At 33.1% G+C, this 24,225-nt stretch overlaps 1 protein-coding gene across 1 annotated transcript; it reads right to left on the bottom strand.

The window, feature by feature from the left end:
• Nucleotides 1-12,651: 12,651 nt before the first annotated feature.
• LOC140049336 (heart- and neural crest derivatives-expressed protein 2-like) lies at nt 12,652-23,991 on the bottom strand. The gene is made up of 2 exons (XM_072094208.1): nt 23,168-23,991; nt 12,652-12,796 (listed from the first exon to the last, which is right to left on the bottom strand). Exons 1-2 carry the CDS (start codon nt 23,687-23,689, stop codon nt 12,710-12,712), a joined length of 609 nt encoding a protein of 202 aa, XP_071950309.1. The 5' UTR covers nt 23,690-23,991; the 3' UTR covers nt 12,652-12,709.
• Between the last annotated feature and the right edge of the window lie 234 nt (nt 23,992-24,225).

The raw sequence follows: 24,225 nt of genomic DNA, 5'->3' as shown, positions 1-24,225 counted from the left end.
TCGTCTGCACATAATACCATTCTGCGCACGCTCTGTGACCTTCTCTCTGATTGGGCAAAAGTTGAAATCTATACTATACCACCCCCAGTAATTAAAAAGATAAGTTAAGACGCACTTTTACTTTAAAACTCCCTATAAAATTGCATTGTAATTGTTTCATTTTACGGTACCGTTCAATTCTTTTTATATACGATTTTCTATTATGTTTAACTAAGAAACTGAACAAGTGTGACAACTTTACTTAACTTTTTTTTTACATTAGGCCAGGCTTGTTTTATATAACATGTGTATTCTATACTTCCAAATTGATATCCATTGATGTAGAATACGAAAGTTCTTACACTTGGAATGTGTAAACACAAATTTATAATATAAGTCAATATTTTAAAACAGCGCCATCACTGAAATACGGTTTTATTATCTCGGTTCTTGCAATAACAAAGGACTTTATTTGAATTAGATTGAAAGCTGTTAATTTCAATGATAATACAAAAAAAAAGTTGTTATAAGTGTTTAACTTTAATTGACAGTAGATCTAATTAGCTAACGGAAAGATTTAATGTAAATAAGGCAACTTAGAAATCCAGGGATTTCCTGAGTACGCTGCTACAACACTTTTTATTCAATTTAATTTTTTTTTTGACGGCTTGTTATAAAAGTTATAAAAATGACAGCACGGGAAAATAAAATGATTTCTGTCAAAATTTTAAAGTTTGTTATCAAATCGTCCACTTCAACATAATATACAATTATAATGATTGGCATATGAGAGTTGACAGGGATCATTTTGATTGAAAATATGTAAGTCAGAACTTGTCATAAAACTAACTTGGTATTAAGTTACTTATTTTTTATGACAAAGTATCAACAATGATTTGTTTTCTATTTACTTTTGTGTTGGAGCGCGCGTCTTCCGTTTTGGTGCTTTTGACTATGGGAGGTATGATTAGGGCTACTAACTAGCCTACTACTACTACTTCTACGTGCTACTACTAGCCTACTACTTCTACTTACTACTACTACTACTACTACTACTACTTCTACTTACTACTACTACTACTACTACTACTACTACTAAAATATTTTAATTATTATTTGATATAGCCTAATGGCTAAGGACTTCTTGAACGAAATTCTTCATCTTAAAAAAACTAGAACGCATTGTCCGTTTTTATAACATGGTGGGCTAAACTCTCCCACCCCCCACGTCTCTAGTTAGTATTATTCCATTTGTCGATTTTTTTCTGTAAACTAGGTGATCCAAGCTCAAGTTTTATAAATATAAAACGCCATGTGTGCCAAAATAATTATCTTTTGCTAATACTAAGTTAATCACTGCCTAGAACCTAGCTAGCCCTTCCCTGTAAAATAATTTATTTTGTGTAGAACCAATGTATGCTACAATACAGGCACCATGCCCTTTTCCCTCTATTTATGGAAACGTATAGCATTTCTATATTTTGTTTGCAAGAATACTATGTCCTCAGAAAATAAGGCAGCATCACCTATCCCCTTTTCCCATATCAAGCAAAATACAGAGGCCAGTAGGCCTACTTTATACTCGGGGGTTGTATGGGTAAATGTTATCCCTCTATATCTGAGGATTCTATAGACATGTAGTCTCCCAAATTTTAATTGACAAGTTTTAATTTGTCATGCAACCTGTTTTCTTTTGTAACGCCAAATTAGATCGCATTACACGTGTTATTATCTATTTCAAGATAAGGTAATTATACGAAATCTTTAGAGACTCTGTGATGTTCCGCTTTGTGGAGAGGCATGAATTTGTATAATATTGGCTTGAATCATTGGTTCAGTGTACTGTCGTACCGCATCGCCAATCAATCTTATCGGTGAAGCAAGCCCCTCTCTAGCACTCTTTCTTCCCCGTCGGCCTTCGACGCAATTACATTCAAAGGAGGAAAAATCAAACACATGCGGCGACTTTCCCAACGATCAGACAATCCTGTTTACTTCAGAGACAATACTTGGTGTATCATCAATAAAATTGTGAAATATGCACGCGCGTTGTTCCTCAAAATTTAAACGTTCCTCGCCCCTCGCGAACTCCCCTGGTATCGAGTGTGACCGCCTCGATCAGATGTGAGTGAGATCGTACCCCTGATAAGACTCCTTGTTTTCCCCAGACACCTATGAAGAACGCAAGTCAAGGCCCTCTGTTGAAAGAGAAGGCTCTAGCATGCTTCCTCTTATTACACATATTTGGCCTGATCTACCCGTTCCGACAGCGTGACGAAAGCACCTTCAAAATGTATAGCAGCATGTGTACAAATTTATCACGAACTGCAAATTTGAAAAAAAGAGGGGTGTAAAAATATCCATTTGAAATGTTTGTTTAAAATTTAAATTTTCTGGGAATACCGCACGTCATGTCGGTTTGTAGAAACGAGTTTAGCGATAACTAATTTTTTCTTGGACATTTTTTGTTCAGTTGAAAAAGAAAAATTTAACGTTTTGTTCTTTTATTTCATTTTACTTATTTTTCAATTATTGTACATAATAATAATGATAATATCCTGGATTTATATAGCGCCTAATGTTGTGAAAACTCTAAGCGCTGTACATAAACTAATACGAAAAAATGAAATTCCAACCATGCTATAAAAAAACCAAACCGAAGTAAGTTATTTTATTATTAATTTATATTATTAATTTTCTTTATTAAAAAAAAGGTTTGCGTAACCATAATATAATAAATTATGTTTATCATTGTAATTATTTTATTACGAGAAGTTAATATACAGGAAAACACACAGACACTTTACTGTAGACATCATAACATTAACGAGTACGGTAGTGTGTGAATGTTATACGACTAAATCTGTACATAAGTGACATACGGTCAATGTGTGATAAAGGACATCTCATTTGCCAGAAATTCCCTACTCAATACAAGTAACCCTTCTCTTTATGATGATTTAACGCACGCCTTGCCAATTAACTTTACATCATTTTGTGTCATGTGAATACGGGTCTTGTATGACCCCTGACCCTGTTTCCAGCTGGCATTCTCTATGGCCTGGCTTAATGCTAGTTTCTATAGAAACATATATGAATTGAAAACAGTTTTATTTCACAATAAATAAGGTTATTATATCAACAGACAAATTTTGATATTGCAATTTAGCAAAATTTTACGTTAATAAACTTATGTTATTTTATAAGAAACCAGCACTTTAAGTACTGTATCATACAAGTTTAGAAGTAATGCAAAATCGTACTTGTTTTTTTTTAATTGAATAGTTTATGAAAAATATTATATTGCAATTTTGCAAAATGTTACGTTTTTAAACTTCTGTTATTTTGTAAGAACCAATACTTCATACATCATACAAGTGTAGAACTATAAGATCATATACTTATTATTTGAAATAAAACAAAATGGAATTGTTTATAATTATAATAACACATAATATTCGTATGCCTTGTATTATTATCTTAAAAACCGCGTGAGACTGTTTACCGGCGGTCTTTTAGTCAAGTTATATTTGCTCGAAATAGTATTTATTTTAGGCAAACCAAGATAATGAGCATTGTAATTTCCATTATATTGGAGAATAAGGAATCTGTATCTGTATCATATTGCCTTTTGGTAAACATATTTCATCGCAGAATATTCACTTGACAATTATAGGTCTATTAAGACTACGTCCGATATTATTCGTTTACACGAGTTTAAAATTAAAAAAACATGTACTTAAACATTGACACTTAAGTGGAAATCACATCCCAATCGTTTCATGATAATAATCAGAGAAAAGAAAAACGTGGGCTTTGGAATATTCATATTATTACATCTTATATATATTATCGACTTAATGTTAGGAAACCCCAGTGGATTATGTTAAAGTAATATGTGAATTCTTCGATTTAAGACCCTTGGTACTTAGGCCTCTCAATGTTGTCGGTTTATGTACGACACTTAGGCTACTAGGAAACCCCAACAGAGTTTCGAAGTGATCTGTGAATTCTTCGATTTAAGACCCATGGTACTTAGGCCTACTCTGACTAGGAAACCCCAATAGGCTTTCGAAGTGATCTGTAAACTCGCTGATACCAATCTGTAATAGTTGATGGTTTCTCCTTGATGGTGGTATCCTCAATGGGGTACGTCAGTGGGCCTATCTGGACTCTGACGGAAATCCCAATAGGTTGTTAAACTGATTTGTTAATTATTTTAGTCTCAGTAGACCCGCTGTATACATGCGTAGAGTATATTCACACTTTAAATTATGGTGTACTTCAATATAAACATTTATTTTGTACAGTGCCTACTCCACAAGTACAGAATTTATGAAACGCATTGTTATTAGGCTCTGTCTACACTATAAAACTTTATGTGACAAACATGTGATGTGCCTATGGACATGATGTTGTCATATCAGTACCATATTTGGCCATACTCTTACCATATCTGAGCACATCACACATTTTGGTCAAACTAGTTTTATATTGTAGACAGAGCTTTAGATTGTTTTAGAGTTTAAGATATTGTTTAGAGCCAATCTACAGCATGGATCTAAACAAAATCATTGCTAGTTTCACGTCTTCTCTTTTATCAACTTTCGGAGCTGCATAATATATTAGTAATAGGCCTATAAATATATTATTAACTATCTATATTTATTGAAGTTGTATTTAGTAGGGGAAAACAGGATCGAAACTGTCTGATCGCGTATGACGTCCTCATATTTGGTTCATTATAAGCTATATTAGTAAATATACGCCCCTTATAACATAAATCAAATCCTTAAATAGACTAATATTTGGCCTTTATAGTGTAATATTAATTTCCCTATTTTGTAGGCCTAAGGAAGGAATAAGGAAATTTACTAGGCGTTTATTGCCGTTGGATTTGGAAGTAAGATTTATTTATTTTATTTATTTATTTATTAAGGTATAAAAACATCAAATTCCAACCAGCAGCAAGAGCTGAAAAGGTTGGATTACAATCAACTGAGAAATAAAATACATCAAAGAAGATCAAAACTAAACATTAAACTTAAAGGATTCGTGCTAAGTGTGGAATAGTAGACCGCCTATATCTTTCAGTGCAACATCTGCAAGAATCCAACTTTGAACTAGTATTGCTCCTTAACGATCTTGAATGCCTATCAGATTTATATGCTGGTAACATATTTCTAAATTTGGTAGATTCTAAAAGACTCTTGCCAAACTTGAGAAGAATCTGTTCTCTACGGGACTTTAAAGAAGGCAAACCTACTTGCTCTAAGGCTAATTCATAGCTAACATAATGTGGGCTCAAAATTATGCGCAAAGCCCGTTTTTGAATTTTTTCTATTAAATTAGATTGCTGAACAGTTAATGATGAATGCCAAACCTGGCAGGCATATTCCAGCACAGGTCTGATATATGATGTAAATACTGTAACCAGGTCACTGACTGGTGCACTAGACCTTTTCAGGATACATAGTGAAAATAGTCTACGTGAGGCTCTTGATGTTATATCATTAACATTTGAACCCCATTTGAGGTCATTTTGGATTATTACACCAAGCAGTTTTAACTTACTAACTATTGGAAGATTAAAGATAGAATATTAGTGAACGTCTGATTGTTTGATTGAGCGTGTCAACGTTAGGCTGTCACCTTCCAACTCTGTCAATCCGTGAATCTATCATCACCCACCGCCGGGGCGTTTTCCTCCCCAATAGTGGCCAGCTCTAGCCCTGCTCTGGGTTCCATCAACCCCAATCAATAGCGTCACAACGGTGCCGGACAAAACCAAAATAATACATACCTCAAAGTGGTCATTTAGAACGGTCACGAAAACTGGGATATTTTGACACTTCTTGTCAACTTTTAATTAGCATTTTTCTTTGCGGTTGTCAATTTTGTTCAATTGTATTACGATTTTAGGAGATTGATTCATTTATGGTACACCGACGAGAGAAACGTGAGTGGTCAGTATTGCGTTGATAACAGACGCGATTATCTTATTTTCTAAAAAGAGTATATATAATATAAAGCTGACCAGGACAAATTGTTTTGACTTACTGAAACTGTGACTTAATATTTTGTTTTAAAGAAAACAAACAGGCGTATGAATTATGTAAGTATGCAAATGGTGAAACTAAAATAATATACACTACTACTACTTTTATTTATTTATTTCAATCCACGATTTGTGTGATGGTATTGATAATCAAAAACAAACAATTTACTTATTATTTACAATAAAAAAAACAGGTCTCATGCTCAAAATAATCATGGGGAAAATAGTTTAGTTTTATTTTCGCAACAGTAGCGTATAACGTGCGTTAAAGTATATCTCAACAACACTAATGTAATGTTAGCTTACTGCTAAGCCATCAAATTAACGTCTAATAACTTCCGAATAAAAACGACAATTTTTAAAAAATAACCGAGACAGACATGCAGTCGACAGCTGAAGGACTGTACACTGACTGAAGAGTGGTATGCTCTGTACCGCATTAATTATTGCTATATTATTACTAATATTCAAATCCAATATTTTATTTCGGAATCTCTGGTCCATAGAAAGTAAAATTACGTATAAATTATTTTAAAAAACTGTACTGACTGATTAATACAAGACGACGCGCTCTCATCTCATGATGGCATTCCACCTCGAGAACATCTTTGACTTATATAGGCCCTACTGTAAGACGTTGTCTATAAGTAAATAGACTAAAACATTTTCAATATACTTAAGTCTACGCATCAGGCCATATATTGAATAATAAAAGTAGGCCTACAAACATAAAAGACGGGTTAAATTTTATTAATAATAATAATAATTTATAGCCTTATTATTCTGTATTTTTATAACGCGGTCTATGCCGTCACGAGCCCCCATACAACTGCTTAAAGCGCGCTTGTATTTAGGCCTAGTTGTAAAGTTTATATAAATATGGGCCTCCATCATGCAGCAGCACTTTATTAACACGTGTTTACAAGCCTAATTGGCGTAATTAACAAAACAGTTCTATTTAAATATGACTAATTACGATTATTTAAATGTTCTGTTTTATTTAGCCGAACATCTCTGTTTTCTGTTTACAAAATGCTGCGTCATTTTATTGAAATTTATCGGAAAAAACTTTGCTCCATCCAAACAAATCGACATTGGTATGCACCTGGGCCCATGACTTGGTAAAAAGAAGAAGGATGTGGGCCGCTAATGATTTTGGACTCATTTTTAAAATTCAATTGATCTAAATATTGTGCATTGTTTGTAAGACCGCATCTCTCAATTATTAGAAGGCCTACTTTTATTGTACAAATAACACACATAATTGCAAAACTTTGCAGATAACGCTTAAATTAGGCCTACAACTAATTTAAACATTCAATTGATCTAAATATTCTGTATTTTTTGTAAGACCGCGTCTCATAATTATTAGAAAGCCTACTTTCATTGTAAAGATAACACACATAATTGCAAAAGTTTGCAGAAAACGCTTAAATTAAAATTAAATTGATCTAATTTTGCTTGAATTACCGCATCTCTAAATTATCACTTAAAAACAATAGCCAACTATTTTTACAGCCTGTTAAAAATATTGCAAAGTTTGCAGAAATTGCAAATAAAATATAATTTTAAATCTATTTCTCAAATAAATAAATTCTTCAGATTATTCGACTCAACAATCTAGAAATATATTTGTGAACTCGATGTCAGTTCCAGCGCGTGACAATGCTCTTCTAAAAAAAAAATAATATTAAACCTATATAATTTAAATCGTTTCTGATTGAATCAAATCCTCATCACTCCAACCCTCTTAGTCATTCGTAATTTAAAACATAAATTATGAGTAGATACTCCTTCCTATAGCCATGGGTAACGAATTGACCATTCTGTATAGTCAAACATTATTACATCAACATAATGTACGCTTGGCTATACATGAGACTAAACAGGGCAAACCGCATACAGGCAGTGATCACAAAGTACATTACAATAATTTGTCATTACACGTATGGTAATTATCATAATTGTATTTTGTTAGTAGGTCTACAACGAAGTATTGGCGCGCGCGTGTACAAAATCCGCCCAGTTTTATCAAATTTTCAACCCGCTTCTTAAAACAACACTTTCTATAGAGGACCGCCAAGATTCGATATGAAAGCAGGACAGTGCTATAAACAAACGAAATAACATGATATGACGCTAAAATGATGTGACACGATACATATACCAAGAGTTTGTGAAAGGTTAGGACAGTGCGAAAGCGATGACGTGGTGTGTATTTAACAAACTTGTTGATTTGTTTTAATTGGTTTGTAATAAGCTGGTCTGAGTAATGTCTTGTTCTTTTCTTATACGTTTGCAATTCTACCACCACTAAACATGTAATTGACGATGTAGATGTCAAATTGAGCAGGTCTGTGGTTTATCATAACAAAGAGAGAAACATATATCATTATTATTATGGTACACTGCGTATGGCGCGTTCAAACTCTGATAAACGCAGTGCGCATTAGAACATTTTTTGTCGTGTCAATGATCATTGATGAACACTGTTTCTTGTACCAAAACAAATTATGTTTTTAACAGTTATGATAATTATTCATGTCTTTTAATCTGATAAAAATTTAAATGTCAAGGGTATTTAGGCCTATAGGCCTTAATTAAATATATTAATATCGTGCATGGAGTGTCCTTAGAATGTTGTTCTTATTAAATAGACAGACTAATTCATGATTTGGATTTTAGCCTACTGATTGTTCCAAATAAGTCATTCTCACGCAGAAGTTTCGTTCCTAAAATATATATGAATACCGTCCCTCTGTATTTAATAATCGACAAATGCTAATAGTTGTATATGTGCCACTGAAATCCGATCCGCCAATCTATCGTGTCATATATTATTATCGATGATTGGAATCTTTAATGAAGACTTGTCAAACGATATGTGATTCATATTGAAATCGTCAAAATATATATATTGCCAGGGACGTACACAATGAGGCCCTCTTCACGTCAGTCGTGGGTTTACGTTATAAACACACCATTGCCAGAATATTTTTTAGCAATTATTGAAGTTTTAAAAGCACACATTTTTAACTTGTTTGTCTTTTCTTAATTTTCAGGCATTTTATTTTACATTTAAACATAAAAGCTTGTTTAGCGTAATGCATTAAGTGAACGGTGAATTATTATTACTAATATTAAATGGATAAATAAATAAATGGAAATATGAGTAAATTCAAGGATAAACCTATTTCAAAATAATCTGTTTTGACGTTTTAAAAACTCTCGTCACAAAATAATTTGCCATGGTAATAAAAACTTTTTATCATCAAATAAAAATCTCAATGGGTTAACGATGATAACTTTCTGAAACATGATTGACAACAAATTAATTAAATAATGGCGAGAGTATAAGAACAAGTCGGTTTTCCAATTTACCCTTGCAAGTGTTGAAAGAAAACAAACGAGTCATTCGGTGTGGGTCACAGTGCTGGTAATGACCAGCTTTGAACCCTCAGCAGCTAGGCCTAGGCCTACTCTTATAAAACGAACCATTTTACCGTATAGCAACCACTCATTCGTCGGTGCTAGCGTTATAGTTAATGTTAGCCCAGTTTTGGCATCTTCTCATGCTAACTAAGCCTACACCTGTCCCGTAAGCCACTCTCAAGTTGTCGTCACCTTAGGTTAAAAAAAGTATTCACCAATTACACTGATCTCTTCTAATGCCAACGACACTGTCAACCCTGATTTAGATATCCGTAGTTCCCCCTTCTTTTACTACACATACCCCATTACTAATTTATAACTAAATCTTCTAGGACAGATACTTCCGTTTTAATCCGGCTAAAAGAATGAGAAAACTGTGAGATTGAATGTTAAAATTCTCGTTCGAACACTTTAAAATAACATGGTCATAATTCGAACTCTCAAAATAGCTGTATCATTGATAACGTAATAGAGTTGGTTAAGTTAATTTACCTAGGAACTGTTTCTTTTGTAAATACAAATTAACGACAACCTTTAAATTACCGGTATCAATTGAACTTTTTATTTGTAGTACTTTTATAAAAATGTTCTGTATAAAAGTTCTGCCGTATTTTTACTGTATTCTAATATCTAAAGCTCTGTCCACACTATCAAACTTTGTGACAAAAAATATGATGTGTCCATATATGGATGTCATATCACTACCATATTTAGGTATATCACCATTATATATACTTTTTGGTCAAACTAGTTTGATAGTGTAGACAGAGCCTAAGAAACAGTACATTTTTGTAACTATACCGTAATATTACAGAATGAAATGTTTGTTATTAAATGTTATTGTTGGCTTAAGGTTCTTATTATGTGAGGAAAATATATTGTGGTGCACTTCAAAATTTGCGACAACTTTTTCCACGTAATTAAATGGATCAACCTCAAAATGTTTTTATGTGTTCTTATAAAAGGTGAAGGCCTGTTGTTTAATAATTATAATAAAATTATGGTCAAGAACCACACGCACATACGAAAATTAAACCGCGAGAAAAAGAAAAAAAAGTTGCTTTTTGTGGTGAAAAGAGGTAACAGAGCACTAAATTAAATATCCCAACCCTCACAAATCTTTAAATGAACATCCATCACAAAACCGCTCATATAACAACTCATTCAAACTCACAACGACCTTTCGTCATAGCGACGTCACTGATTGTTTTGCTCACCTTTCGTCATGTCCCAATTACAGTCTGTTCTAATGTCGTCAGTCGTTGTTATCGACTACTGAATTACGCATGCGTATAAAATTCAGTTAATTAAATTCTGAAAACAAAACAATAAAATAATATTTTTCTCCTTATTATTTATTAAACTTTATTCAAGAATCCTTATCTAATGTTTTTACAATCATTTACAGTCATAAAATATTCAGAAAACCCTGTAGAACCAATTTTCATAAATAAGTACAGTATATCATTACACAATTACTCATCAACTAACATCCAGCATGTAAACACACAATGTGTGATACCGTATTGAATTGCACTACAAGAATACAACTATACGCAGGTTAGGCTATGTATTCGGTTGCTCATTCATAGTAATGTTAATAGGTACGGGGTGAACTCACATTTTTCCAAAGGTAGCCAGCCTACCCATATCCTTTCATCATAGACTAAACTTGGGACTTATTCACGCAGAATATGTTCATCCTATAGGCCTAACTAATATAATCATACAAATCGATATGATTTGAACATCTTAAACTTAAAAACAAACAATTGCTTCAAACTGTATTTTTTTTAAACAGACTCAGAATCAACATACTATTAATTAAAATTTTCATTAATCTAAATAAATACAGTAGTCATACACAATTTATTAAGCAAGTAAAGCAAAACACAGTCATCAACAAAAGAGCTAATAATTTTCCCCAAGAAATACAAAAATTACTATTCCACTGATTAAAGCTCTGTCTACAATATCAAACTAGTTTGACAAAAAAAATGGTGATGTGCCCAAATATGGTGGTGATATGTTCAAATATGGTAGTGATATGACATCATCATGTCCATATATGGGCACATCACATACAGTTTGATAGTGTAGACAGCGCTTAAGATTGATTCATTTCAGCTAAGTGGATAGAACACTATTTATAATTCAGGGAAAATCTACAACTTCGATGTATGATGATATTTCAAATTTCGAATAAATTCACTCAGTTAACTATAACACTAAACAGTTATTTTAGGGACAGGTACATATTAACATATTTCCTGATAAAAAAATATGCATCTAATTACCCATGCACTTAAAACGACATTAGCGTTACAACATAAACAACAACTGGGGTTCCCTAAAGAGCGAATCGTAACATATTCCCGAAATATGACATTGAAAATAAATAATCGAAAGCCCCCTGTCATCCCAATAACAGTCACCCCTGTGACAATGTGACCTCTCAACGCAACAGCTTTCTCAAAAAGTCAGAGAGTTTTGAAATATTTGAAACGAAAGACGCGATCAGAATTCACAGATTCGGACAGATTTATCCCCATTTTGTAAATTATTTATGATTATAGAGGGCGGTTATATTTTTTCTTCACATTCTGTTTAATAATATACATAGAGTTGACGCGCGCGTACAAAAGCTTTATCAGCTTTTGAACGCGCAAGTCAAAGTATGCATCTTTTCATTGTGTTGTGTTACCAAAGAGTATACGTTTTAATTATTATTAATATTTTAAATAATGCTTTTTTTTTCTAGAAGCGTAATTCCAGGAGCATGACGCAGTTGTTGCCATCTTCCATTTTGTGCCAATAATTATATGCTATGAATAAATAACTTAAATATTTAGTATATTGTCGCGTAACAGTTTATGATTTTCGTTTAAAAAAAATATTATTGCTCATACATAATAACAATATAAATTGTACTGATTTTATTTGTAGGCCTATTGATAATAAAATACACACTAACTAATTTTTATATTTAAAAATATGAAAAATAATTGGTGCGCGGTATCAATTCTGGAAACATATATAGTTATATCTAAATAAAATCAAATACTTTAAACCAAAGTTATACTTTTAATATGGTTCAATATTTTGTTGATAAATCAAATTTAGTTGTACTTCGATTCCAGCCTCAAAAGACGGACATAGCCTGTTCGCTAAACACTTTTATTGTTATAACATTACTGCTGGATGATCATTTGTATCTTGAATGTAGGCCTATACCAAAAGTTACTGGCGTAGTTCTAATGCCCATACGTGTTCCGGCCAACCAGTTCTTCCGCGTCCTCTTTTCTCGTTTTTACCTCGAATTGACGTCTGAAAGAGAAAAACAAAAGCTCATTTTAAAAAGAGTATGGAATGCATAGGTTGTATTATAACATTATTGTGAAGTGACGTAAGAAAACAACATTGAGGAATCACAAGTGGAAACCGAAAACTGTAAAGCTTGGTTTCCACTAGGAGGTAGTGATAGTAGAAGACACAACGCAAGCTAATTGACCAATGGCAATCGACATTTCGAAAAATCCATCGCTTTGGTCATATCACTTGCGTTGCGTCGTAGTGGGAACCAAGCTTTAGGTTGTCGCTTTTTTAGCCAGTTGACCAATAACAAGGGATAGTTCGAATAATCCATCGCTTTGGTCATATCACTTGCGTTGCGTCGTAGTGGGAACCAAGCTTTAGGTTGTCGCTTTTTTAGCCAGTTGACCAATAACAAGGGATAGTTCGAATAATCCATCGCTTTGGTCATATCACTTGCGTTGCGTCGTAGTGGGAACCAACTTAACCAAGCTTTAGGTTGTCTATTTTAGCGCGGTTTCAGTAACGTTTTATCAACGCATTTCTCAGTATATGGCAGACATCAGACGCTATCTTCTAACAATTATTTGACCTTAGTTTCCCTTTACAAGAAACAACATAAGTTCAGAGAAAATTAAGAATATGGACTGTCATTTTACCAACAAAAAAATTACATGAATTCATCACATAGCGAACAGGTTTCATCCCCGACATAATATTAGCTCTTCAGTGAGAAACTGTTATCATCACGGAAACCATGCAGCTACACACAGGACATTCTCCCACGCACACGTTGCGGCAAAATTCAAACATGACCGCGTCTAAATTACAGCAATCCGTGTAGTGTACATTGATAAAACAATGTTTCTATTTCTAGAGTGACTTTTACAATCCACAGAGAACAACACCTGTGCATAACTATTCTAATCGGAATAGTAATTTGCATATCGGGTAAGTTATGCATATTTTTAATCCCTTATCAATTTGGGAACGGACGTATGTTGTCATTTTAGGGCTAATTGGAAGTTATAGTCTGGAGTGACTGGCGCCGACAAAGCGTATTCAAATGTACTGTATATTCCTTGATATTTTGTGACATCATCATATCAAAGGGATTAGCGTAACACAGGTGCACAATACACAAATGAACAATTCAAGAAATAACATTTTCGTTTACAATGTTTTTAATATCACAATCCTACAATTAAAAAAACATAACTAGGTAGATATAATACATAGTACCTGATTCAGAAATAAGTAGAGAATGAAAGAGGAAACATAATAAGAACATCTAGGCCTATAAGTCTGTTTTATTTATAATAAAACGTGTATTTTTTTACAACACAATTTGTTTCATTAAACTTAAAATAAACAGTCAGGAACGAACGCCATTTATTTATATTGCTCTTTTCAAGAGACGAGCAGCAAAATTGGCCCTTGACATATTTCATAAGGCTAGGCCTAATACAATAATTTCTTCAGTAGCCTACCAACACCACCTCGACCCCCACTCTACTTTGTTTCCTTTGTCACTTTATGGGGGAAAGGAACATCACTGTGACAAGCCTGGCTACGCCACGCAGGCATGGATATCAAATTAATAAAATTAATTATAGACCTATTATAGAAGTGGGATTAATACACTTTACATCCATAGACGTGAGAACAGTTGAGAGTCACAGGCCTGTCGTGGGTATAACACGTTACTCACCATGTATAGCTTAATGATTCGTACACTAACGAAGGAAAAACATGTAGCTAGTAGTATTGAACGGGGCTTCGTTAGGGTCACATTAGTACCCTTCTTTTAGAAGTCAATTAATGTAACATTAAAACTAATGAATTACGACAATGCAGGCGCGTCAGCTGTTTCAGTATGTAATTGTTGTACTATAAGTATTATGTTTATATTCTCGATCTTTATCTTTACAATGAGTCAGTTTTTGGCGATTTCCTTTACATTAAAATCAATTGATTTTCATTAACAGTGTGATGGCAGTACAAATGATCCCCTTATGCCAAACGCATGTTTTTCTATGTTAGAATTACCTATAAAAAGCCCTTAAAAGCTTGGCTCCCACTAGGAAGCAACGCAAGGACGTAACGTAACCAATAACGGTGAGATATACCACCATTCATCACGTTGTAATTAAAAAAATGACTTGCGTTGCGTTGCGTCTACCATCTACAGTATTTAGCAATTCACAACTTCGAGCGTACGCTTTACGAGATGAATTTGACAAGGACGATTTGATTAAATTACGGGCTGTCTGTGAGAAGTAAGGACTTTTTAAGACGCCCTTAATAAGTTTGTAATTTAATACTAACTTTGACAAGCTTTCAATTGTTGATGAAAATGTGATAGAATTAAGTATTCCGACTTGTATTTGGAAAAAATAAAAATAAGGAAAATAATTTGTAACGTTTCATAATGCTTGACTTCCAAAGAAAAATCGAAACGCCGACTGGTGGACTGTGACAAAACATAACTACAGACTATACATTCACTTATCAACATTTCTGCTGCTCGGGTGAATGCTTTACAACTTCGTCCCTGGGAAAATACTACACAATGTAACATTCGTTGTTCGACTAGGCCTAGTACTTCATTAACAATCCCCAACGACTACATTGAAAAATGTAATTAATTAAAAGGATTACACAATCAAAATGTACACATACTTTAATCGTTTCAATTTATGTTCTAATTAGAACGTATTTCCTACAATAATCAAATACAACAGAAAGCATACAAAGCGTCAAAATGATCGAGGATTAGACTACCAACTAATGATGGCACTTAAAAGGCGCCAATGGATCAAAGGGAAACCGAGTAGATAAACATGGGAACCAAAGGACAGAAGGTGGGCCTTGGGTCGACATAAAACGGCATCAGCTAGGTAACATTCCAATCCGAAAGTGACCAACAGAATAAAAATAAAAACAAGTCCATATCTGCAGTCGTGTGCGCAAATTTGAGTTAGTGTTTACCGATCGACCGACCGACCGACATAGTGAGCTATTAGAGCCGCGTTTGCACGCGACTAAAAATAAAGGAAGTGATAGGCACAACACTAAAGCTTGGTTCCCACTAGAACGTAACGCAAGGACGTAAACGCAACGTAAGCGTTTTAACCAATGACAAGCGAAGTTATAGACAGATAGCAATCACAAGCGAATAAGCCATCGCTTGTGATTGGTCAATTCACTTGCGTTGCGTTACGTCCTTGTGTTGCGTCGCTAGTGGGAACCACGCTTTAGGGGACACAAATATCATTGTGTTGGGTGGGCCAACAGGTAACAATCTTAACACAAGGACATAAATTATTGAGGTAACACTAATAATGGGGGTTAATAAGCTACGCGCACTTTTGAAGAACAAGGCTTAAATAGTTTAAATATCGTTAATGTTCTCACTGTAATAAGTAGGTAGGCCCAGCTCCTGCGAGACTAGTCGGCGCTATTAAATACAGTGGTCGTCGCCCGAGAAGGGCATTTATATTCGACGAAATACGAAAGAATAAACGAAACAAAATTGAGACGGCAATAATACTGTGGGTCAGAAAGATTTACGTTGATCTTGTGATAGTTTAACCGAGTAATTTATTACCTTAAAAAAACAGTAGGTTAACGGTGACAGTTGTTATTCTACTTAAAATAAGTTTGCTTGTAACGAGGACAACCGTACACCCAAGGAGCTAATTGTTTTCAAAAATTGAGAAAAATTCATTGTTGTTTTAAAAACCCGGGAAGGAAATGTGTTAACAATTACTTTTCATCCACTCGTCGTGAGGAATAACAATTGTTTACATAAAAACGAATACAGTGTCGACCTTTTTAATACAGTCAGTGGTTTTAAAACATTTGCCTTATTTTTGTCTTTATATTATTTTTAGAAAGGTTGTTAATATACTGTAAACGTTTATTTTTAGAAAGGTTGTTAATATCTGTAAACGTTTACAAATACCTGAATATTTAATGCAATTGTATCGCTCTTTTTGTTGTGTTTCACGGTATAATAATCTAATATTAATAATTGTATCTGTTTTATTATGTGGTCAGTTATTTTAAAACAACAATTAACTTTTTTTAGTTTTAATCAATAGTAATTAGTATTAAATTATTTTTAGAAAGTTCGTTAATGAACAGCAAACGTTTACAAATACCTGAGTATGCCCTGAGTATGCCTTAATGCATTGCTCTTTAGCAAGGAGCAGAAAAAACAAATTTTGAAATATTTGTTTTAATAAATTTTTAAATTTGTACCGTACTCAATAATTTCATTAAATTAATATTTTTCAAACGCCTTCAAATAAGCATATTCCGATTACATTCACTTTTATTTTATTGTATTTTACCAAAAAAACGTCAAAGATAAAACAAACAAAATATTTCAGCATTGTTGGAATTTATACAACAAGAAAAAACTGTCAAAAACGAAAATATTCAAAAGCCGAGTGAGAACTGATATTTGTTGTATTGTAATTAATCATGACACGCAGGAAATTTAAACAATTCCCTAAAGATATAAAATTGACATAAAATTGAAATTTTAGTAAGAACTCAAATCTCTAACGTGTATTTGTTAAATATTTTGTGAATATTGGAAAATTATGTTAGAACATTATTATCAAATAGTTTACCTAATTTAATAATAGACAGCAATGTATGTTGAATAGTTTGTAAAAAAACGAGTAATAATAAATAAATAACTAAGATATAACACGCCGATTAATAAAATAGTGAATTTTAAAATATGAAGCAATAAGATAAGAACGCCTAAATATAATAACGATACCCTACTATACCATTAGTGAGATGAACTCGTCGTTCAAAGTTACAGGCGCTCCAATATGGAATAACCTACCAACTGAAATTAAATATTCCCAAACAATTGATTCAATCAAAGCTAGATATCGATCTCCTTTTTCCCTGATTTTGTTTTGTATTTAAGACAGGATCACAATGCAAAACAAGTTTTAAAAAAACCAAAATCTTTTTAATATCTAAATACAGTATAATATAAGTTAACAAGGCAAATAACTATCACCGAAATCGCAAAAATAGGAACAATAAGGCCATATTAAGTCTTGAATATAAAGAACGAACATCATCTACAGTTGAAATACTTTGCATAGAGTTTCGTCCCCATGAACGACACAACGCGTGGACGATATGCGCAAGTCAAACAATTTGACCAATCACAGGGGGAAGAAGATAACTCGTCGCTTACGTTTTTAAGTTTACAAAGTGTGAAATCTACCTTAACTCTATCAACAAAATAATAACTAGATGAGAATGTGAAACACTTTTGTACCAAAATTAGAGTAATTATAACGTTGACCAGGACTGATGTTTTTCTACTATCTATAGATACTGACCAAAATCTATTAGCTATGTCTTGTAAAATATGAAAGTTATCTGAAAAATGTAAAAAAGATCCTAATTTTAATAAATTGACCGGAATATGTTATTTAACTTATCTTTTTGTTTAGCAGGTGTTGAAATTCAAGCTTCTTGTTATTATATTAATCTGCATAGTTGCACGAACTTTAATGCACATTTTGTCTATGTTAATTTCCTGTATCGGCCTAACTATGATTTTGTATGATAATCTGTACAATTTTTACTATGTTACGTTTTCTTTTTTACACACAAACCACTCGTCAACAATATGGAAAGGTTGTAATTAATGACATAAGAATTAATAAACAGAATTATAATTTTCGATATAGTAAATATTTGAAAAATGTTGGTTTTATATTAACTATTGTATATATTATTATTAATTTACGTTACACAATTCATGAAAACGTACGTCGTTTAACGTAAAGAATTATATACAGATATAGTAAATAGTACAGTAATATTAAAGAAAATTAGAAAGCGAGTTAATTACAATAATAATGGTACAAATAAAAATTAAAATGTTTGAAAATATGCCGGTTGTGATAAACTTGCTATTAAAGGTATTTAAGTATGAATTATCTATTTCAAGTTAGGGTTAGGTGATATGAGTTGGTGTACTTTTTACTTCATATTTCTTGACGCACACATTTTCAAAAAACGTACTAGTAAATCAATCTGGATGTACAGACAGCCAGTCACCGTTGATATTTCGAGCCCAAACGTTTATTTATTACGACACCTCAGTATCCAGGTCGTATTCTGCGCCAAGTGTTATTAAAGTAGGCCTATACCCTTCATATTTAAGAACATCAGGCCTAACCAAAATGTATACATTGAACGAAAAGTACGTTCGGTAATTATAAAAACTGTGGTTCACAAATCTCGTGGTTAACACTAAACCAACAAATCACATATTTTGACAAATAATCCGAAAAATTGGTAGAATTTCCAGACGACTATTTATTATTGGACCGTACTATCAATCAACTAGAAACAAAATTTATTGAAGAATATTTTATGAAAGCGTTCATTCAACATAAACTTTAATGCAATATTTTAAATTTGTTGGCTTGATAAAACACTCGAAAATAACAAATATAGAGGCTATTGATTTGCATTTTAAACTTTAGGTCTCTCAGAATTAACAAAACAAACAAATTACAGTATTATGGAAAAATAAACTGAAAGTAACCATTGAATGAAGTCAACCAGCCATTTTGTAACTTTTTCTAACACAAAATGTTCGTTGTTTATTGTCATCACACCTCGCATCTTAACTTTAGTTAGTTTATATACTTACTTATACAGCTGATGTTACGAATGTAACCTATCTAAAAAGTATTCATACTCCGTTTTTTGTATGAATGTACAAGTTCCAATTTCTCCACTTTTTTTCAGTTACTGTTACCTATATTTCAATACTTTACAATTTGACATATCGTTGAGAACAAAATGATAATCGTTAAAGCGATGTGACAAGCGTTGTCATAACGGTGGACTTTAACTTTATATCTATCCTTCATCGTTTAGAAATCTTCAATTAAGCATGTGCTTCTCATACATACCGATGGAGCCGATGAGCAAACTTCTTTACGACAACGATCGCTACACTAAAAAAAACTGGGTTCGTGTAACATAGCCACCCGGTTTACCCCAACTTTCTACAGCTTATTTCTATAGTATCCCTGTCTTAAATGCAGATGTTTGTCTATGCTCACTTTTCATCAATATGATTCTGTCCAACATGCTACGGGTTTTAACTGTACCAGACCCTGTCAAAGATGCAATGATGTTATTTTTCGGAAACTGTATACAGACCACGGTATTCAACACTGTCAGAAATTAAGCCTCTGCCAGGATTTGTTATGATAAAGACAAGATACCATATTCATAACATCACGTACACATTGGAAATATGACGATATATATGTGTGCTGGTTTTGCTAACGTGAAGGGGTTGCGATGTGACCCCCTGTCTTGCCGATAAAACACAAACCAGAGACACTTTGGAAACTCCAAGTTGTTGAAACTCACATATCCGGTGTAAAACGTTAACATAACTGTCACCCTATGAATAAATACTGTATTGTACCATGAATACACATTTTAATGTGTCATTTTCTTTTAAAACATTTATATCAAATTTCGTTAAATTTATTTATTTTTTATTAGGCATATATAATTTGTATACGGTGTATTGTCAGATTTGGTTGGTTCTCAAAAAATTAAAAAGACTTACAAAAAGTAGCATCGTTTGTTTCTTGTGTGATTGACAAATATTCATATTACGTTATCATTTTAACCCATAAACGTAATAACAGTCCAGCATGAATTTGTTCTCGTTTTAGTTTTTATTTTACATCAGTGTTTCAGATATGCTCTGATTAGATAATTTTGATTTCGTTATACGATATTAATTTAAATTTAAACAGATATCAAACGTTTAGTTTGAAACTAACTAACTCTAAAACTAGCCATTCTCTGTCAAATGTATTTATTCAAAAGCATATTGATAGTGATTTTACATTAGTGTTTAACATAAATATGATCTGATCTTATAATTTTGATTTCGTGATAGTACGATATTAATTTAAGTTTAAACAGATATCAAACGTTTAGTTTACTCAACTCTAAAACTAGCCATTCTTTCAAATGTATTTATTTAAAAGCAGGTTGATAGTTCTCGTTTAGACATGCCAATTTCCTGGTGCGTTGAAGAGTATGTCCATTTAGAGTCCCCAAAGAGGCTCATCCCAAGTATAAACAGCTAATACAACGGTCACACTATGCCCCTCAAACATTTCTCATACCACTTGGGTATTGCCAGGCCCCGTTTCTAAGTTGATGCTAATTCCAACCAAACAGGATTTTAACACAAAACATACACCCCTTTCATTTACGAGTCTGGGTGAGTCACAGTGTATATAGTCCTACTATAACGAGGCCTGTAAAGCACACATCTTTATAGGACATCATTCCATGACGTTAATCTTTAACAGCTAACATTATAAAATTACGAACTTTGTGTAAAATTCTTCATACATAGTTTGATTTATAAACTAACAATAAAACGATCGGATAACAGACCTGTGTTGGAAGTTATTAATTATGAACAGTAGTTGCAAATACAGTTAACACTTCATACATATTTATATTGTGTTTATTACGAATGTTATTAAATAATAATAAACGGGGTTAGCGGAAACATCCAATCCACCACGGGAAATAACCAACAAGTGGTAGTCGTTAATTTAGGCATACTGGAAGGACTAGCGATGGTAGATTCTAGACCAAAAAAGTGGCATCAATTAGCCTATAACCATGCGTTGGGCCTGCTTGAGCGAGGGTGGCCTGAGGCCTAAACAGACCGAAAACATGTTATTTTACGTTAGATTTCATTTTTAAAACAATGTTTACAAATTTAAAATAAATATATTTAAGTAATATATATTCAGCGTTGATAATGCAACATTTATTTAAAGGTATTTTGTAAAAATAATTCTGGGCTCTGGCTCACGTTTTCAGTTATAAACAACTAGGTCCTCAAAGAAGCGTAAACGCTTGTCAAAACAAAATATAAAAGGTTAATGATTCTAATAATTATATGTAAACGATCACATCACTATTTACGGGTTTTATATGAAAATAAAGGTTTTACAAATTTTGTTTTTCAATATGAAATTGTCAGGTTTTATGATGTTCTTCTGTATCATCTCAAATATAAATAAAATATAGATTTTACGGAATCTGATTTACATTATTGGTCTCACTATACAAACGTAATCATAAAACACAATATAGGACAAAGTAATATTAATTACCTCAAAAACAATAATACAGTTACATTGGCGAAAATGTAGGTTGTGCAACTTAATAATATGTTTTGGTATTATTATATTCAGACGGAGAATGAATGCACATTTATTCATTATAGGTTAAACTATGCACAATTTAGAAAATTACAAAAATACTAGTAAAAGAAAAAGCTAAGCAGTAAATTCATCGAACGTAATGGTTGGCGATATAACGTTATTCCAATCAGCCAAAAATGTGAATCAATGTATTATAATAAATAATAATACATGTATATTAGTCAGAATACAACACGGTAACTATGTATCTTAATAATAAAATAAAAAGTGCACAAATAAATCAATTGTTGTTTGAAGTTTACTGAAGGATTTTATTTAATTATAAATGAATATATTTTATTCACAGTTTAAATTTATATCACAAAATGTCCTCCACAATCCATCTGTAAACACTGTAATACATGCTATGCGTATTATAACAATAACAAAAACAAAGAAGCTATATATAAGGCATACAATTTTAGAGATGTTTACATAAGTTGGTTGTCGGAACATACAAATTAAGTTTAAGTCTAAATGTTGAAATCACAGTAATTGCACTAATATTTTAAACCAGAAAAGGGTAAAATTAAACTAGGCCCATATTGCTTAACTAAGTTAGGCCTACCTCAGTGGCCACGGCCCACGTGGTAAACGATCGCAACCGGAACGACCCATGACGGCCATCGCTAAGGGTGACTAAATACATGGAATCTAAAACAGCCAAGCCACGTTTGATTTCATTCTATGTACAGTACTAGTTTCTATATTAGTTGAAATTTAGAAAGTAGAAAAAAAAATTCTTTCGAAAACGACAAATTTTTTATATTAAGAACTAACCTAATACTAATAGATAACTAAATCAAGAAATTGACACATTCCTTACGCAATTTGAAATTAATTGCGCACATCGGTCTAATTCTAATGGCAACTATGCACTAACTAATAGTACTGTAATAGAAAGTTGTATTTACTATTTACTCTATTAGCCTATACAGTAATCTTATCATAAAATCATCAACGTTTTTTAGGGTTAGGCTTATTACATAATTATTAATAAATCATTAAAAGAACATGTAATTAAAAAACAATAAGAGAACAAGTATAGATAATGAATAACACTTACCATATTGTCCTGTATTTGTTTTTGTCTTTCTTTTCCTTCCATTCGTTTGAATTCAGCCCTTATGTGGCCTAAATCAACGTCTAAGTGGCATTTTGTATTATCTTCATATAAAAGTTCTGTAAGGTATGCAATGTAACTACTTGCTAGGCGTAATGTTTTGATTTTGGAAAGTTTTGTATCGGCGGGAACGTTAGGGATACACTCACGTAATTCGGCAAATGCCGAGTTTATACTTTGCGTCCGCCTGCGCTCCTTTTTCGCCGCTACACGCCTCGGTGCTCGGATAGCCCTCGGACCGTTTGATTCCTCGTAGACGCAACTATGTGCAGTTGGAAGTGGGCTGTGGATGAGATTGTGGTGGTGATAATCAGGGGGCTGGTGTAAGGGCATAGCTGATTCTAGGCCTGGGTTCAACATCCATGGTTGCCGCTGATTGTACATTCGATCCCGTCCATCTTGCCGGTGATTACCTAGATGATGCTGCTGAAGGGAATAATCAGAAAATTCATGGATAAGACTCATGTCTTCAGATATTTCGATCCTGAATAAAAAAAATACCAAATAAAATTCTTCCTTTCTATCGCTGATTTATCATGAATATCAAATCAATGATTTAAAATCAAACACAGTTGAGATGTATGTTGATATCGTCCAAACAATAAATGCTATTGGAATGCTCTGGCTCGACTCGGACATTCAGACAAACTGTCACGGTTCACGCAAAGTCAACACACTGTCGACTCTAGGCCGATGTGTCTTTAAATAAGTATGGTGTTTGTGTAAGTCGACAACGGTCATTATTCGATCTTATAGGTGAGAGTAACGGGTGCGGAAATCGTGATGGGTAGCTAACTATTCACTCTACCGCGACCTTCTTCCTGCACTCTTCAAAGTTAATCGCGGCGACGAATCGGGCAAGAATCGTCCATTTTCAAGCAGGGTGCGATAATCGTGATTCATTCTAATTGCCAGGCGGAGAACCTGATTGAATTTGTCATGTAAAGGAGGTACTACAAAATACAGACACCTAATTGGTCTATAATTAACATTTCTGACTG

Source organism: Antedon mediterranea, chromosome 5 (assembly GCF_964355755.1).
Source record: "Antedon mediterranea chromosome 5, ecAntMedi1.1, whole genome shotgun sequence".
In the NCBI taxonomy this organism is placed as follows: Eukaryota; Metazoa; Echinodermata; class Crinoidea; order Comatulida; family Antedonidae; genus Antedon; species Antedon mediterranea.
This window is presented reverse-complemented; position numbering and strand designations above follow the sequence as displayed.